This window comes from Thamnophis elegans, chromosome 2, assembly GCF_009769535.1.
Source record: "Thamnophis elegans isolate rThaEle1 chromosome 2, rThaEle1.pri, whole genome shotgun sequence".
Lineage (NCBI taxonomy): Eukaryota > Metazoa > Chordata > Lepidosauria > Squamata > Colubridae > Thamnophis > Thamnophis elegans.
Genome location: NC_045542.1, coordinates 11,400,697 through 11,418,490, shown reverse-complemented (window position 1 = coordinate 11,418,490; position 17,794 = coordinate 11,400,697). Strand labels below are relative to the sequence as shown.

At 39.9% G+C, this 17,794-nt stretch overlaps 1 protein-coding gene across 1 annotated transcript in view; it reads left to right on the top strand.

Annotated features, from left to right (window-relative positions):
• The window catches only part of PORCN (porcupine O-acyltransferase), a 33,595-nt gene that overhangs the window by 3,166 nt on the left and 12,635 nt on the right, over window positions 1-17,794 (top strand). Inside the window, exons 3-7 of the mRNA XM_032210858.1 lie at window positions 300-492; window positions 2,282-2,325; window positions 3,292-3,473; window positions 5,772-5,902; window positions 16,300-16,425. Coding sequence (XP_032066749.1) covers window positions 300-492; window positions 2,282-2,325; window positions 3,292-3,473; window positions 5,772-5,902; window positions 16,300-16,425 — 676 coding nt within the window. The remainder of the gene's footprint in view (window positions 1-299; window positions 493-2,281; window positions 2,326-3,291; window positions 3,474-5,771; window positions 5,903-16,299; window positions 16,426-17,794) is intronic.

The following is a 17,794-nucleotide window of genomic DNA, read 5'->3' as shown; positions in this document are numbered from 1 at the left end:
TCCTCTTTCCACCCTTCTCAAAACAGCCTAAAAGGGATGAATGGATCTTTCCAGTGACAGCATTTTATTACTATCAGAAAACCTTTTGTAGTGTCCAGGTGGTTGGGGAAGCCTCCAACCCTGCAGAAGTTGCCCTTCCCTGCAATAGGGTTTGGTTCACAAACCTCAATGACTGAGATTATATGCGCACACAGACAGACAGACAGACAGACAGACAGTATAGCTAGGTGGGTTGGGTGAAGCCAGCCATGGTGAGCTTCTCTTTCTCTTATCCAAGCTTCTCGCTTCTTCTTTTCCAGCTCTGCCATCCTATGTTAAGCACCTGAGCACCGTCGCTAGTGGCTTCTATGCCCTCTACCACTTTTTTCAGCTGCAGATGGTGTGGGTTGTGCTCCTCAGCCTCTTGTGCTACCTGGTTTTATTCCTGTGTCGCCACTCAACCCAGCGTGGAGTTCTGCTCTCCATCACCATCCTCATCTATTTGCTTATGGGGTAAGTGAGGAATATGGGAGGCATAATTAAAAGGCTGATACTGCCAAGAGCAATTCATGGGGAAAGGGTTAGCTAATAGCATGGTGGACCAACAGAAAGAGTAGATAAGGGGAAGCATTGGAGGCTGTTTACAAGAATGCAAGTGGTGCTGTGTTTATCTTGTTTTGGCCAGCCCCATTGTCTGAGATTTACCTACTTCATGAGTGGAGGCCACCCAAACGACCTACACTTGTCCAAATAAAAATAAGTTGAATAATCCTTAGGTTTTAATAATACATACTTTTTTGTATTTAAAAGGAGGTCACTTTTGCAAACTTAACCCACCCAAACAACAAGATGCCGTCAAATCAATCCCCAGGATAGTAATCGCAAAGATAGAGCAGAGTTGACTACGTTACTGATATTTAGGTTTATAATTTTTTTGATGTTTGTCCTCATGCCAACTATTGTCCTCCAGATGCGTTAAATGTATCATTAGTTATGCTGCCTGGGAATTATGAGATTATAATTCAAAATATTTGGAGATTGCTAGATTGAGAAAAGCTAGGCTTATCTAAATAAAACTTTTAAACAAGTCAGCTAAGATACAATAAGCTAAAAATCTTTCTTAGTATCCATACATAAACTACCATTTTAGCTCCTTCCAAATTCAGAAGCTGCGAATTATTAGCATTTTTACAAAGATTTGTATTCTATTTCTTTCCAAACCTGAAATATCTTGAAACCAGTATTCATACTAATAAGCATTCTTGTTGGTTGAATGTTCTGATTTCTGACTCTTTGGGGTTTGGAGGGCACAATAAGTAGCCAAGTTTGGTTAAAATGCAGCATGCAGTTGACGGAGAGGGGCTAAGTGTTAACAATATGTGTATTTGTATCCTTCTTGATGGTTTTTAGTGTGTATTGTGGGAATTTAGTTAGAGGTTAAACCAATGGACCAAGAAAACTGACCAATTGTTTTGCTAAGCCAATGGGAATTGCAGGAGGGAGGGCATCTATGTCGACAATTGACAGTCGGAAACAAGTATGGACAAAAATGAATTAGAATAGAATATTTTTTATTGGCCAAGCGTGATTGGACATTAGACAAGGAATTTGTCTCTGGTCTGGTACATAAGCTCTCAATGTATATACAAAAAAAGGTGAGGTCATAGATCATACATCATAAGGTACAACAATAAACCATCAATCATAAGGTACAAACAAGTCATAAATCATAAGATACCAATAGGAGAAGTTAGTAGGAATGATGAGAAAAATGAGAATATGAGAGGCATATCAATTATAGCAATACAGCTCTACTACACAGGTAAATATTTTAAGGCATCAGTGCTGTAGAAGTTGGGTGTTTAGCAGAGTGATGGCATGGGGTGGGGGAAATCTGTCTTTGTGTCTAGTTGTTTTGCCATGCAATGCCTTTAGTGGCATCCTGAAGAGAGAAGTTGAAACTGTTTTATGTTCAGGATGTGAAGGGTCTGTAGATATTTTCTCAGCCATCTTTCTGGTTCGTGCAGTACTGGATTACTGTTACATTAATGTCATAGCAATTACTGGAAGAGTCCATACATTTTGGAGTGGAAAAGCCAGAGATCAAGGAAAGCGAACTAGCAAGTTATGGTAGCATGATTCTTGAATTATGAATGTGATCCTTTTAATTGGAAAGTTCAGCAAGAAAAGGATTTTGAAACTTATCTGGATCTTAGGGAAAGGAAAGATAGCAAACAAAGGACTATTACCGAAAGATAATGATTTTTTTTGTTGTTTCCTGCTTTTACCTCCTCATCTATAGAGAGATGCATATGGTAGACACTGTGAGTTGGCATAAGATGAGAGGTAAGTAACAGATATCCTTCTGCACATATCTTCTGGTTTTTATGTGATTGTTCTGACCCCCCTCTTCACACACCAAAGCACGCCGGGATAAAGATATTTCAAGGATTTATTAACACACAGACTAGACCTTGGCAGCAATCCAGCACCGACCAGACCTTGGCAGCAATCCAGCCTGCCAAGATAACCACAATAGCCTCTCCAGCTCTAGTAAATACGTTGATTCCTGCGACGAGCTTGTGGAAAGCCATTCCTTTTATAGTCTTGAGAGGAGCCTAATTACCACCAGCTGAGTTCAATTATCTCCTGTAACTGCGTAACTATTCTTTACGCCTATTAGCCCTCTGTTGCCGGGCATCTAGGACCAACTCCCTTGTCTCCTCCCCACTGCTCCAATGCATGATGTCAGGATCACACTCCCTTGTCTCCTCCCCACTGTTCCAAGGCTTGACTTCGGGAGCACGCTCCCTTTGGCTCTCACCACCGCTCCAGGCCTCAGGCACCTCCTGGTGGCCAACCAGTCTCTCTGTGCCCTGCTTGGAGTCAGAACCTTGTCCAGGGTCCTCCACATCTTCCAGAGCCGACTCATAGGGCCCCTTGCTGTCGGAGTCTGGTGGCAGCTCCACTGGCTCCTGCTGGGCCCACAACAGTGATAAGGTGTGTCAGAAAATCTATTTATTGAAAGAAAGTGCTACCATTCCAAAAGCATAAAGTACTGTTCAGCATGTGTAGCATTCCTAGCTTTACAGCTAGAAAATTGTATCAAGGCTTATAAACTGCGTGGTTATTAGAAAGAATGATATTTTTCTTATATACGAGCTTCCATTCGTAAATACCATTGGAACTGAACATCTTTGCTGGACTAAAGAAAAATAATTTGTGCTAGTAACTCTACTCCATGGCAACAAATTATTTAAGCTGCTTGTTAAGAATGTTAGCACTGACCCACTCTCTCATTTCTACCACTAGGGGCCCAGATGATTGTGGCAATGAAGGCTGTGTCATTGGGCTTTGATCTGGACCGGGGCGAGGTACCAACCATTCCATCCCCAGTTGAGTTCATGGGGTATATCTACTTTGTTGGAACTGTTATTTTTGGACCCTGGTTCCGCTTTCGCACCTATCTGCAGGCCGTAGAGAGCAGGAAAATAGTGAGTGAACTCTAATGTCTATTATTGACTGTGGTGGGCAAGATCTGGTTGGTGGGGAAAGGATGGGCCACATTTCAACTTCGAAGATTACTTAAAAGTAACACCTTCAGCTTGGTCATTTTTCTATAGGCTTCCTGTAGTTGCAAATGATCAAGGCATGACAGAGTTCTATTTAAACTCATAGTTGGTAAAGTTTGGGCCATGGAGAATGAAGGATCTCTATTTTTTATAGAAACCATGCTACAATTATGTTTATGAAATGATTATGTGAACTGATTATTTGTTTTCTTTCATTGGCCAGAATAGAAGCAGCCATATATTTACTAAGTAGTTGGATAGCATTCTGCCTACATACCATATTTTTCAGAGTATAAGACGCTCCAAAGTATAAGACGCACCTAGCTTTTGGGGAGGAAAACAAGGGGGGGAAATCTGCCTCCCAGCAATTTGCCTCCTTGCAACAAATAGCAAACAGCACAGACAATATACACTATTTGTGGTGTATTTTGGTGCATGTGTGTCTAACCCATAGAATTGGAGAAATGTATCTTGTGACAGTATATTAATGCCAGAAAGTTTTCTTAAATGTCTAACTGCTAATGTCGTCACACTAACTTCTCCTAATTATTTAAATAGATCTGCTCCAAACATGACTAAGTCAGTGTCTAATTAGACAACAGGACACTGTTATATTTCAGACCATACTTGTACAGAAGCTGTTAAAATTGATGTGGCTTTCTGGAAGTATATGTTATTCTCCGCTATTTAAAAGAAGATACAATAGCACTGGGCCTCTTCAAATCAAGCATTTATTTTAAAAAGCTTCTTCATTTTGTTAAGTTGTCTAGAACAATAATAAAGCTGTCTTTAAAAAAATAAGTGTAATAATTTGAACATTCTATAGGCATTTACAGTTATTGACTTTCCTCCTTGCAGCAAACAGCCTGATTAGCATAAGAAAAAAAAATCTGCCTCTGCCTCTCAGCAATTTGCCTCCCTGCAGCAAACAGCAAGTTTCACTTTCAATTTCAGCATGGGCCTCTCGATCATCAGCTGTTTCAGGCTGCAGGATTGCCATTGCCACCTCTGCAAGCCCCATTTTCCCTGTTTGCTGCAAGGAGCTAATTGCTGGGGGGCAGAGGGTGTGGGCCAGCGGGTGGGTGGGGCTACATTCAGTGTATAAGAAGCACCCAAATTTTCACCCTCTTTTTGGGGGGGGAGGTGCGTCTTATACTCTGAAAAATACGGTATTTCAGTCTTTCTTAGGTAGAGGAGAAACAGTAAAGTGGAATGTTGAACACTATTCCAACCCTTCAAAGATATGTTCATGAAGTATTTCTCCAAAGTGCAACCCTTCCTCTAGTTCACCCTCTCCCAGCTTGAGGTGGCTTGTTCCATTAAGAGAGGATTGTACCATCTTTAGGGGGGGGAGTGGGGAGGGATGCACTCAATCTTTGAGGGATTTGCTAAGGGCCCCATTACAAAACTCAGGTGGGCGGGAACGAAGAAGTGGGAAGTAAAAAAGTTCACAATTAAATGAAAATGAATTTATTTAAAATATAATTAATTCTTATTTACACATTTATTTATATGCTAATTCCACCATTAGCATATCTCTAGACAATTATCAGCCACCCAGGTGGAGCAGATGGGAAACACACAAGATCAGTGGTTCCCAAACTTGGCAACTTTAAGACTTGTGGACTTCAACTCCCAGAATTCTCCAGCCAGCAGAACTCTGCTGGCTGGAGAATTCTGGGAGTTGAAGTCCACAAGTCTTAAAGTTGCCAAGTTTGGGAACCACTGCACAAGATGAGCCAACACTACATTATTGTAAAGGTTTTTTTTAACAGAATCTTGCAAGTCTGAAGGTACAAATCTTCCACTATCTTTCTTTACCGCCTGATAAATTAGGGCAGATCCTTTCTAAATTCCTTTCTCTGCCCATTTCTCCGCTGTGGGCTCCCTCCCTCTTTTATCTGATCATTCCCTAGACAACAATTCTACCCCTCATCTCCCAAAGTCTTTCCCACAAACCATGATAGCAGCACTCAGTTTTCATTTCATTTATATTATTAGTTTATATAATTTTGCTTCCCACGACTTCAGAAATCTCCTCCTTCTACTGGGGCTTAATTTTGGAAGGGATCCTGTGCATCTATGAATGGGATTGTATATAAAATGATGGGGATTGCTTTGTGGCTGATGGAGATGCATGGGAATGAAAAACTACCGTGTCTGGAATGCGCACAGAGGATGCTTATTACATAATGATTGGTTTTGGTTCTTTCCACATAGACTTTCTCCTGGTTTCAGAAGGTCTTTCTGAGCTTCTTCCTCTGCCTTGTGTGCCTCATCATGTCTACCTGCGTGGCTCCCTATCTCTTCTCATACTTCATACCCCTCTACAGCTACAGGCAACTCAGGAAGTAAGTGTCTTGCTTTGAATTGATGTTCTAAGACTCCCTTTCCCATACGTTCCCACAACTGGAAATGAGCTTGTTAAGGAAGCTTGCCAGCAGAGCTAAAGGAGCCTTCAAACACCAAATCTGAATTAAAAATCAAGTAAAACTTTAGAAAAAAACCTTGAGAAATATAAAAATGAAATGTTTTGAAGTTTCTTATCTAAGTTAATGGCTCTATCAATCCTCTTCCAGTAATACCTCTGGATTTTTAGCTGTGGCAAGACACATTTGGGGTTTAATATTTTTAAAAGGACTTTTAGAATTCCCTTGACTTATTTTGGGGTTGGCTTTATGGTGCTATCAGCACTGGATGAAAGGAAATGGAATAGAATCAGCTGTCCAGCTATGCCCTTGAAATGTCAGCTCATTTTTATGCAGATCACTAGCTTTACATGGATAGTTCGGAAGTAGCAGGCCATTTTAATTCCCTCAGACTTTCATTCTAAAAAGTACTGTTTAAGGAGTGTTGTGGTTATATGCCAGTACGTTCTGAAATGCCTCTTGACTGTCAGAATGTTTTTAATAGGGTGTCATCATGCACTGAAGACGATTGTGATATCTGGATTGGTATAGTGCCTCAAGCACCTAATCTTGGGTCTGATGAAAAAAAGAAAACAACAGATTGTTAGCTGTTTAATTTCGCGTTCCTCTTTACAATCAAGTAGAGATTCTTGCCGGATATTGTGTCTCAGAAGTGAAAAATGACTTGAGGGAAGCACCATTTACCATTGTGCTTCCTCAGGCAAAAAAAAAGACATTAAGTTGATTAGGACAGAGAAAATCTTTCTCTTCAGCCAAGGGTTCTTAATGGCTTATATAATGGCTTTCATCATCAGATTAAATATAGTTCTGTGGTAGAGAGCTGAGCATTTGTCTATGTGAACACTCGGGCTACAGCAAATCCACGTGGGATTTCCTACAATTAAATTGTAGGCGATTTTATCTATGCTGATCATGTATGTCTAAACCACATCTTGTTTATCTTATTGTGAAAAAAAGAGGATAAGAACCATACTGAAGCTTGTAGTTCTGATATTTGAATGTTGTGTAATCCTACACTTGCATGAAACAGAAAATCCAAGGAATATTGAGACATTTTAATGTAGGAGTAAGGAACTCCAACTCCCATCAATGCCAGTCAGCAACGGAGAGATCCTGGAAGTTGTAGCTCATCCACCTCAGTAAATCTCTGGTTAGCTGACTTCACATTTTGGGTTTAACAGTTGAGAGGTCAAGAGAAGCTCAAACAATTGTGGCATCTTTCAACAGCATGGGGAAAAGTTGTGTATGTCATTCTTTTCTCACATGTAGTTTACCTTTCTCAGGAGGTGCTTTTTCAGAAAAAAATATAATTCAGAATGTACTTAATGAACTTCTTTTTTCTCAATTTTCTACCAACTTTAATTTTGTTTAACCCTTCTCTCTCCTCCCTTGCTTTCTCTCATTGGGATCACATCCCTCGTGACAGGAAGCGCAGAAGCAGGTAATATGACTTAGATGATAGCAGTTGGGTTCTTCCCTGGTCAGACATCTCATTCACAATTCTTGACATCTACATGACTGTTGTCTACATCTCACCACTAGAACATTTGTTCTGTCAATTTATTGGGAACATTGTGATAATGAGATTTCTTTCAAGCTTATGTCAGAGATGTTTGTGACCCAGCCAGTTGTGGTCTTGTAGCACATTGGCATCAAGTCATTAGGGCTCATCATGTGACACAATATATCTTCAGAAGTCTCTAATCCAGAGGTGGGTTCCTACCAGTTCGCCCCATTCGGTAGAACTGGTTCGTCAAATCTACCGAACCGGTTAGAAGAGGTTCCACCAGTGGACCTGGAAAGCCGGCCACACTTACAGAAGAGGGTTCCAAATTTTTTTGAAACCCACCACTGACACACACACACACACACACACACACAGAAAGAGAAAGAGAAAGAAAGAAAGAAATAAAAAAAGAAAAAAGAAAGAAAAAGTGAGAGAGATGAAAGAAAAAAAAAGGAAAAAGGGACAGAGAGACAAAAGGAAGGAAAGAGAGAGAGAGAGAGAGAGAAAACACATGGCTGGCAAGCCACTCCCACCAGGTCACATGGCTAGCAAGCCACTCCCACAAAGGAGGCCACACCCACAGAGTAGGTTCGAAAATTTTTTGAAACCCACCACTGCTCTAATCTTGCCTGTGGCCTGTAGGCATAGATTGCTGCATTAGTCTCTCCTATGGTAGCTTTGGTCTATCAGCATGTATAGGTCTGCCTTATTTCCTTGAAGCCATTCAGGGGTTCTATTCCTCCATTGCAGAGGTGTTATATATCTTACATACAGCCAATTTTGACAATTTGTCATGTTAGATAATGTGGTGGCAAAAGTCTGAGCACAATCCATAAACACAAACAATTACATTTTATTCTTATTATGCTATCACACTTCCTTAGAACATTAGTAAAATTTGAAAGACATTTTTACTGAGAAGATGGCTGAAAAACAGATTTCCCTTTAGTAGAATAAAGCTGCTAAGAAATTGTTAGACAACATTATGGAACTCCACTGGTTGTTGGAGAAGAAGAAGGCCTATGAAAAGTCAACACATCCCAGCTCCAAATAGCCTACCCAAGTGAATATATGCTTCATCCCCCTAATACAAATCAAATAAACAAATAAACAAATAATACTATGGTCATCCCTAAACTAAAGAAATAGGTGCATTCTTGGCACAGCAGCTATTATGGGAAAGCAGAAAAGCAGACAAGAGCCGAGGTGGCGCAGTGGTTAAATGCAGCCCTGCAGGCTACTTCAGCTGACTGCAGTTCTGCAGTTCGGCTGTTCAAATCTCACCGGCTCAGGGTTGACTCAGCCTTCCATCCTTCCAAGGTGGGTAAAATGAGGACCCGGATTGTTGGGGCAATATGCTGACTCTGTAAACCGCTTCGAGAGGGCTGAAAGCCCTATGAAGTGGTATATAAGTCTAACTGCTATTGCTATTGGTATTGCTAATCAGTCTATCCACGGAGACTTTCTCACTAGAGAGCAGATTGCTCAGCTGGAAGCATACACTCCAGAATGGACTTTTTCTAGATCCAAATGGAACTCCATTGGTTTCTTGAGAAGGAAATGCCACCTCACGGGTTCTGAGGTAAGACATTAGAACCTAACTTGGCATAAGATATCAGTTGGAATATATTTCAGAAGTCAGTGCTTTAACAGCAACTACTTTGCCTGTAAAAAGTATAACAAATTTAAAATCCAAGTGACTCTTCATGCCACAGGGCATCCTGCTTTCCCCAAATATTATTTGTCATTACTTCAATAGATTCCATGACTGGAATTAGCATGTAGTATTAGTCCATCTCTGCTCATATTCATAGACTAATTCTTAGCTGGAAAAATCTGCAATCTGACTTGTTTACTTGCAGGAAAACAGCCAGAGAGAAGGGCATTATATTTATAGGCAGCTCTCAACTTATGACCATTTGTTTAGCAACCATTCGAAGTTATGAGGAAAAAAGTGACGACTGATCCTCACAACGATCGTGATTTGGATGCTTGGCAACCATCATACATTTATGACGGCTGCAGTGTCCCTTGGTCACGTAATTGCCATTTGCCACCTTGACACCTACCTTCTGACAAGCAAAATCATTGGGAAGCCGGCAGATAAGGTCATAAGTTGTGACTCACTTAATGACCACGATGATGTGTTTAATGACTGTGGCAAAAAAAGGTCATAAAATTGGCTGCCGTCACCCGATGCCTCAATTAACAATCACACTGCTTATTGATAGATTTTCCTATCCTATAGTGGCCGTAAATCAAGGATTACCTGTATGGAGAAAAAGGCTATATTGCATATTTTTTTTAAAAAAGCAGATTCCTCAGGTGTGTATCTCCAGGTGCAGTTAACTGCAATTGCCATTATGCCCATTTCTGGCTGAGAAACTATTAGAGGTGCAATGGAAAACCTGGAAAAGGCCTTTTTGATTTTCTTCCTGGGAAAAAATAATTCTTTTAAAATCACCAAAGAAACCCCCACCTCATCCATCAGGCTTGGTCTAGCCCAGAAGAGGAAATGCCTCTAATGCAGTGTTTTCTACAGAATCTAATCAATGTCTAGCTTGCCAGGAGGGAGAAAAAGCAATTGTTTTTTTGTTTAAGGAAGCGTGGGGGAGAAAGGCAAGAGTAATTAGATTGAGAGCAAAAAAATGGAGTCAAACAGGGGAGATCTTGTCACATAATCGCCAGAAAATCTTCTTAAAATTCTAGTTTTACATGGGAGCAGGAGGTTTTTTGTGAGACTTGTGGTAGATCAGGAGATGAGTCTTGAATCTAAACAATCCTAGAAAAATGTAATAGAAATTGAGACAAGGAAATTTCTAGCATATCTCAGCTTGTATGATATGACTTGCTAGGAAAGGTTACTTTATCCCAGAGGACCCAGTTCTAGATTGCTAAAGTATATGAACTATTCAACCAGGGGAAGTTATTTGAGAGGAGTTAAAATTCATAGCCCTGGTTGGCTTGCATGAGCTCGTCTGGATTAAGTCAGTTGCAGGTCTCACCAGATACTCTTCTTTAAGGGCCTTGAACCTCCTTTCCCCGAACTGAATTTCATCCTCTCCCTACAACAGTAATAAGGGCAGTGTGGTGAGTCGGGGGTTAAGATGCACTGGGGTTTGTTGGCTGGAAAGCTGGCAGCCCAAGTTCGAGGTCCAAGTGTCACTTGATGGGGTGAGCTTCAGTCCTCGCCCCACCCACCTCCTGCCAACCTAGCAGTTTTGAAAGCATGTGAATGCGAGTAGATAAATAGGTACCACTTCGGTGGGAAGGTAACAGTGCACTGTCATGTCATGCTGGCTGTATGATGATGGAAATGTCTTCAGACAGCTCTGGCTCAATGGCCTTGAAACAGAGATGAGCACCACCCCCTATATTTAGTGGAGTAAAATCTGCAGGGACTCCTTTACCTACCTACAACAGTAGTATTGCACCATGTAGCAATCTGGCATCATGAATGAAGTCTATATATATATACACATACATAAGTCTATATATATACACATACATACATATATATACATGCACCATTAAACATTTATATACATACATGCACCATTAAACATTTATATACATACATGCACCATTAAACATTTATATACATACATGCACCATTAAACATTGATAGCTAGATTCTGTGGGGAGATCTCAAATATGTAACGAATGAAAGGAAATCTAGGAATATTTGGAAGCTGTTATTTCAGCCAAAGGAGTATTACAAATTCTGAATGCAACTTTTGCATCTATTATGTTTGCTATTTTCTTTATACGTATGTGTAAAGTAAAGCCGTATAAATAGTAAGTTTGCACTCAAATTTGCAGAAGACATGTTTAATTTTGTTCCATGTACAATTTCCGTTCACTTAAGAGGTTTATTGAAACATACAATTTGGCCAGAGGTAGCTAAACATTTTCATGCATTTTTGCCTCTTTTTTTTAAAGTAATCTTTATTAGTTATACATTTTTTAAAGAGTAAAACATACAAATACAAATACAATTTTAAACATACAACCCCCCTCCCCCCCCCCCGCGGTGACAGTCATTCACAGCCCAACTTTTTTTTTCCTTCCTCATTGTTAGGTCTCTAAGCCACATCTTCTCATTACAAAATTCAGGGATCTATTACAATACCCATGTTCACTTTTAACTTTCCCCATTTTAAGTCCCTGCTGTTCTCCTTGTCGCCCACATATACCATAAGTTCCAGCTAAGGTAATGTTCCGTTTCTCCTTTGTCCCTCAGCCAACCCGTCATTCTGTCCATTTCTGCACATTCATAGATCTTTTTAATTATAGCATCTTCCGGCGGTATGGTAGTGGATTTCCAAAATTGTGCATAAGTTATTCTTGCGGCCACAATTATATGTAGGCTCAAATGCCATATTGAACTGCTCATGTTTTCTGGTTTAATGCTTAGTAGAAGGTTCTCGGGTCTCCATTCCATGTTTGCCCCGGTAACCTCTTTTAGCCATTTTTTAATCCTTTTCCAGTATTTCGTGGCCTCAGTACAGGACCACCAAATATGGTAGAATGTGCCATCCTTTCTTCCACATTTCCAACACAATGGAGATAACCCCTGGAACATCTTGGCTAACCTCATTGGGGGGAAGTGCCACCTATAAACCATCTTGTATATGTTTTCTTTGAATGCTGTAGATATTGTAAGTTTAATGGTCTTACTCCATAGATCCCACCATTTGCCCATTTCAATTTCATAGCCAAAGTTTCTCTCCCATGCTATTAGAAGGCTTTTATCCATCTCTTCATTAGCATCTTGGCAGGTCAAAAATTGGTAAATCTTCGATAACATTTTCTTGTCTCCACCAAACAAGATCTTATCTAGCCCCTGAGGGTTTGGGTAGATCCCAAACCGTACCTTATCGCTTTTAAACCTGTTTCTAACCTGTAAATATTCCCACCATTCCAGATTCCTGCCCTGCTGCTCTAATTCCATCTTTGTTTTCATGTTGCCATCTTCTGTCATGATGTCTTTATATGTTATGTTTCTTGTCCAGTTAAATACACTGGGATGCGTTAAGGCCTCTAATGGTGCCAACCAGCACGGAACCCTAAGATAGTATTTTTTTCTCATCTTTTCCCAGACCCCCATCAAAATCTTCCGAATATAATGTCCCATGAAGTACCTATGGGGGGGTGTCTCTTTCTTGCCAGAGGGAGGCATGCCATCCCTGAGGGAGGTCATGTCCCTCTATAGCCAATAGGCGCCTTCTACTCAACATCACCCAATCCTTCACCCATGTCATAATTGCTGCATTATAATATGCTTCCCAGTTGGGTACTCCGAAGCCTCCCAGTTCTCTACGTTTTTGCAATATTTGGGCTTTAATTCGTGCTTTCTTGCCTTGCCATATAAATCGAGCCACTATTGTCTCCAAAGATTTAAAAAAAAAATTGTCCAATTTAGTTGGTGCCGTTTGAAACAGAAACAAAAATTTTGGTAATACATATGTCTTGACTGTCGCAATCCTGCCCATCAAAGACAGTTGTTTACCACTCCAATTAGTCATATCTTTAGATACTTGCTGTAGCAATTTCATATAGTTATCTACCTTGATAGAGGAACATCTCTCCGTGAGCCAAATTCCCAAGTATTGTATTTTATGGGCCATGTTAATCCCTAGCAGGCTTTGTACTTCCCTTTTCTGGTTCAGAGTCATATTCTTAATTAACAGTTTTGTCTTCTCTTTGTTTATGCGTAGCCCCGCTATCCTACCGTACTCCTCTATTTTACGTAAAAGTTGTATCCCAGAAGCCATAGGATCCTCCAGGATAAAAACAAGGTCATTGGCGAAAGCCTGAACCTTAAATTCCTGAGCTTTTAGCTCGTAACCCTTTAATTTGTGTGTCACTCCTCACTATTCTAAGAAGGGGTTCTAATGTGAGGATAAACAGTAGGGGGGATAACGGGCATCCTTGTCTTGTGCCTTTACCAATCTCAATATCACCCGCCTCTTCTCCATTTACCAATAATGTCGCGGTTTGTCGTACATAAATTGCCCGAATTGCATTTAAGAAGTTTTCTCCAAACTTCATATTTTCTAATTGTGACAACATAAAGTTCCAATTTACCCGATCAAAAGCCTTTTGTGCGTCAAGAAACATAAAGGCCACTTGTTTATCCGGCTGAGCTTCATAATATTCTAAGGCATCCAAAATAATTCTAACATTATCTTTCAAATGCCTTGACGGCAGGAAGCCGTTCTGATCAGGGTGTATAAATTTGTTAAGGAAGAATTTAAGTCTATCTGCCAGTATAGCTGCAAAGATTTTATAATCCACATTCAAAAGTGAATGGGCCTATAGTTTTTAATTTGGGTGCGGTCAGCTCCAGCTTTAGGCAAAAGGGTTATATAGGCCTCAGCCCATGATTTCGGTGCGATAGAATCCGTCAAGACAGCATTAAATATTACTATCATCTCTTGTCCTAAGATTTCCAAAAAAGATTTATAGATTTCAACTGGCAAACCATCCATGCCAGGAGTTTTGTTGTTTTCCATTTTTTTGACTGCCTTTTCTAATTCATCTATTGTTATCTTTTGGTTCAGTACCCCTTTTGCTTCATTTGAGATCTTGGGTAGATTTGCATTGTCTAAAAATTCCTTAATTTGGTCCTCAGAAATTTCTTCCCTACTATATAGTTGCTGAAAAAAACCTTGGATAATTTCCTGTTTCTCCCCCTTGGTTTCTATTCTGCAGTTGAGCTATACGTCTGCTCTCTCTTTCTTTTCGAAGTCTATAAGAGAGCCAACAGCCCGGTTTGTTAGCATGCTCAAAAAAGCTTTGCTTAATCCCCCTAAGTTTCCGAGCAACATCCTCCTGGTCTAGAAGAGAGATCCCGTGCTTAATTCTAGCCATTTCTTCTTTTTTCCTATCATCTAGTGGGTTCTGTTGCAAGGCTTTTTCTACCACCTCCAGTTTAGCTACCCATTTTGCCCTCTCTTCTAATTTTTTCCTGTGTGTGCCTGTTGTATATTTAATAGCTAGGCCTCTCATATAAGCCTTGGCCATATCCCAAAGTATTTGTGGAGTTACTCCTTTCCTATTTTCTTCAAAAAAAAACCTCATTTCCCTTTTAAACATTTGCTGAAATTCTTGTTCTTTCACTATCTCTGTATTCATCATCCACCTTCTCTTCCTCCCCTGCCTTACTCCTTTCCACACCAATAAGAGTGGATTATGATCAGCCCAGGTATTAACCTCAATTGCTGCTTCCTTAATCAAGTCCCCAATTTCTGATGTCAACCAGGCCATGTCGATCCTAGAACAGGATTGATGTCTATGTGAAAAGAAAGTAAATTGTTGTTTCTGTGGGTGGAGTTCACGCCATACATCCTTTAATTCATATTCCTCCCTCATGTCTTCAAAGCTTTTGGGGAGAACTCTCCTCCTTTCTCTTAATTTCCCCCCCTTTTGGATGTTTCCTGGGTTATAATCCATTGTCCTATCTGCCACCGCGTTATAATCACCCACCACACATATGTGGTCATAGCCTAACTCTGCAATTTTTAGATGCAACTTTCTAAAGAAAGTACTTTGGTTGTCATTCGGTGCGTATATGGCCACCAGCAAAATTTTATATCGACCAAATTTCAATTCAACCATTAAAAGTTTACCCTCCCCATCAGTATACACCAATTTAGAATCGATATGGTCTTTAACATACAACACAATGCCCCTTTTCTTTTCATCTGCTTGATGGGGTGAGCTTCAGTCCTCGCCCCACCCACCTCCTGCCAACCTAGCAGTTTTGAAAGCATGTGAATGCGAGTAGATAAATAGGTACCACTTCGGTGGGAAGGTAACAGTGCACTGTCATGTCATGCTGGCTGTATGATGATGGAAATGTCTTCAGACAGCTCTGGCTCAATGGCCTTGAAACAGAGATGAGCACCACCCCCTATATTTAGTGGAGTAAAATCTGCAGGGACTCCTTTACCTACCTACAACAGCAGTATTGCACCATGTAGCAATCTGGCATCATGAATGAAGTCTATATATGTACGCACCATTAAACATTTATAGCTAGATTCTGTGGGGAGATCTCAAATACGTAACGAATGAAAGGAAATCTAGGAATATTTGGAAGCTGTTATTTCAGCCAAAGGAGTATTACAAATTCTGAATGCAACTTTTGCATCTATTATGTTTGCTATTTTCTTTATACGTATGTGTAAAGTAAAGCTGTATAAATAGTAAGTTTGCACTCAAATTTGCAGAAGACATGTTTAATTTTGTTCCATGTACAATTTCCGTTCACTTAAGAGATTTATTGAAACATACAATTTGGCCAGAGGTAGCTAAACATTTTCATGCATTTCTGCCTTTTTGAAAAAATGGCTATAATTTAGAAGCCCGTGTGACTTATGTCAAATGAACATCAGCATGCAAATTTATTTTAATCTTTTCATGCTACATAGCATAGGAAGGGAAAATCTGGAGCCATTAAATCCATCTGTTTTTCCTCATCCCCTATTTCCTCATCTATTATTTCAAAATATTTTGCTGTGTGTGTGTGTGTCAGTGAGTTGCAACTAGAACCTTGCTTTTTTCCTTTCAAAATTCACGTAGGGACTTTAACAAACTGTCAATACATACAATAGTCTCTAACCAGTGTGTTGATTTATTCCTTACTTGTTTTTTGTTTGACTTCTCTTCTTTCCTTTCCTTTCTCGTGCATGCCAGGAGTAGTTTAATGAGGTAAGTCTCCACAGAGGACCTTAAACTTCTCTTGGAAAATCAGGTGTGCAAATAATTCGTGAGTTTCTAAATTCCCATCTCTTCTTATGTTCAGGTGGCTCAGGGCTTACGAGAGTGCCAGTTCCTTCCATTTCAGCAATTACTTTGTTGGCTTTCTATCTGAGACAACAGCCACTCTGGCAGGATCAGGTTTTACAGAGGAAAAGGAGAATTTGAAATGGTAAGAGGGGATGAAAGATGGCGCCTGGAATCCTTTGCTTATAAGCTTCAAATTCTCAAAGCACAATTGGGAACAAAGAAGGCAAATCGGAAACGTGTTAAAATATATAAGAGCCGCGGTGGTTACAGTGCAGCACTGCAGGCTACTTCAGCTGACTGCAGTTCAGCAGTTCGGCTGTTCAAATCTCACCGGCTCAAGGTTGACTCAGCCTTCCATCCTTCCAAGGTGGGTAAAATGAGGACCCGGATTGTTGGGGGCAATATGCTGACTCTGTAAACCGCTTAGAGAGGGCTGAAAGCCCTATGAAGCGGTATATAAGTCTAACTGCTATTGCTATAAAAGCCTAGTCTAATGAAGTGTCTAGTATGATATGTTTTAAGAATGAAGTAAAAAATCATTTTTCTTTTAGATTTTGGTAATCCTCTCACATTTGTTACTGATTTTATTCCTGGTCTTCTTTGGATCTTTCTCTCAGCTTTTCTCCAATGAGCTTAAGGTGATGTGCATGACTCCTAGGTGCAAAAAAAAAAAAAAAAAAAAAGCAACCAATAAAATTTAAAAAATAATTCTTATCACATATTCTTTGCTTCAAGGTGTCCTTTCCCACAGTGGTTTTCTAAAATCACTCTTCAAGTTATGGAAGCTACTGAAAAAAAAAGCTGCCATGTTAATTTAATTGAGGAAATCATCCAGATGATGATTTCATCCAGAAGGACAGAATAGTTGCCTGCTTAATTAGAAACATAGTTTTGTTGCTTAATGCATATGTGATTATTAATAATACAGTATTTCAAAATTGTAAATCAATTGATTATAAGGTTAACTGCAATGTTGTGGGAGAAACAGAACTGAATTGATGTTGGTGCACTTGCTTATGTAACTATTGGTCCTCAGGGGTTTCAGAAGACTGATGGTAGTCCATAACTTGAAAAAGACTGTCCACCTGTTTTCTTTTTACTTGTTCTTGAGATGTTTGGGGGTGATTTCCATGGGAACCACAAAGCTGAATCCTTTCATTCCAATTTTTAAAACAAATACATTGTTTGCTCCAGATTCTATAGCCTGTTATTTTTTATATTCAAGCCACTTTCCTGGAGCAGCCACCATCAGACAATTTCTAAGGTTTTATTTATTTATTTATTTATTTATTTATTTATTTAATAAAATTTATATGCCGCCCAATCCCAGAGGACTCCGGGCGGCTTACAAAAAAGAGAAAGAAGAGAGAAAGAAAAAAACGGTTTAAAATCGCAACACCACATACATTCATTCTAATCGGGGCTGGACCTCAACAGTGAGGTCAACAGCCCCAGGCCTGCCGGAACAGCCAGGTTTTTACAGCTTTCCTGAAGGCCATGAGAGTGGGTAT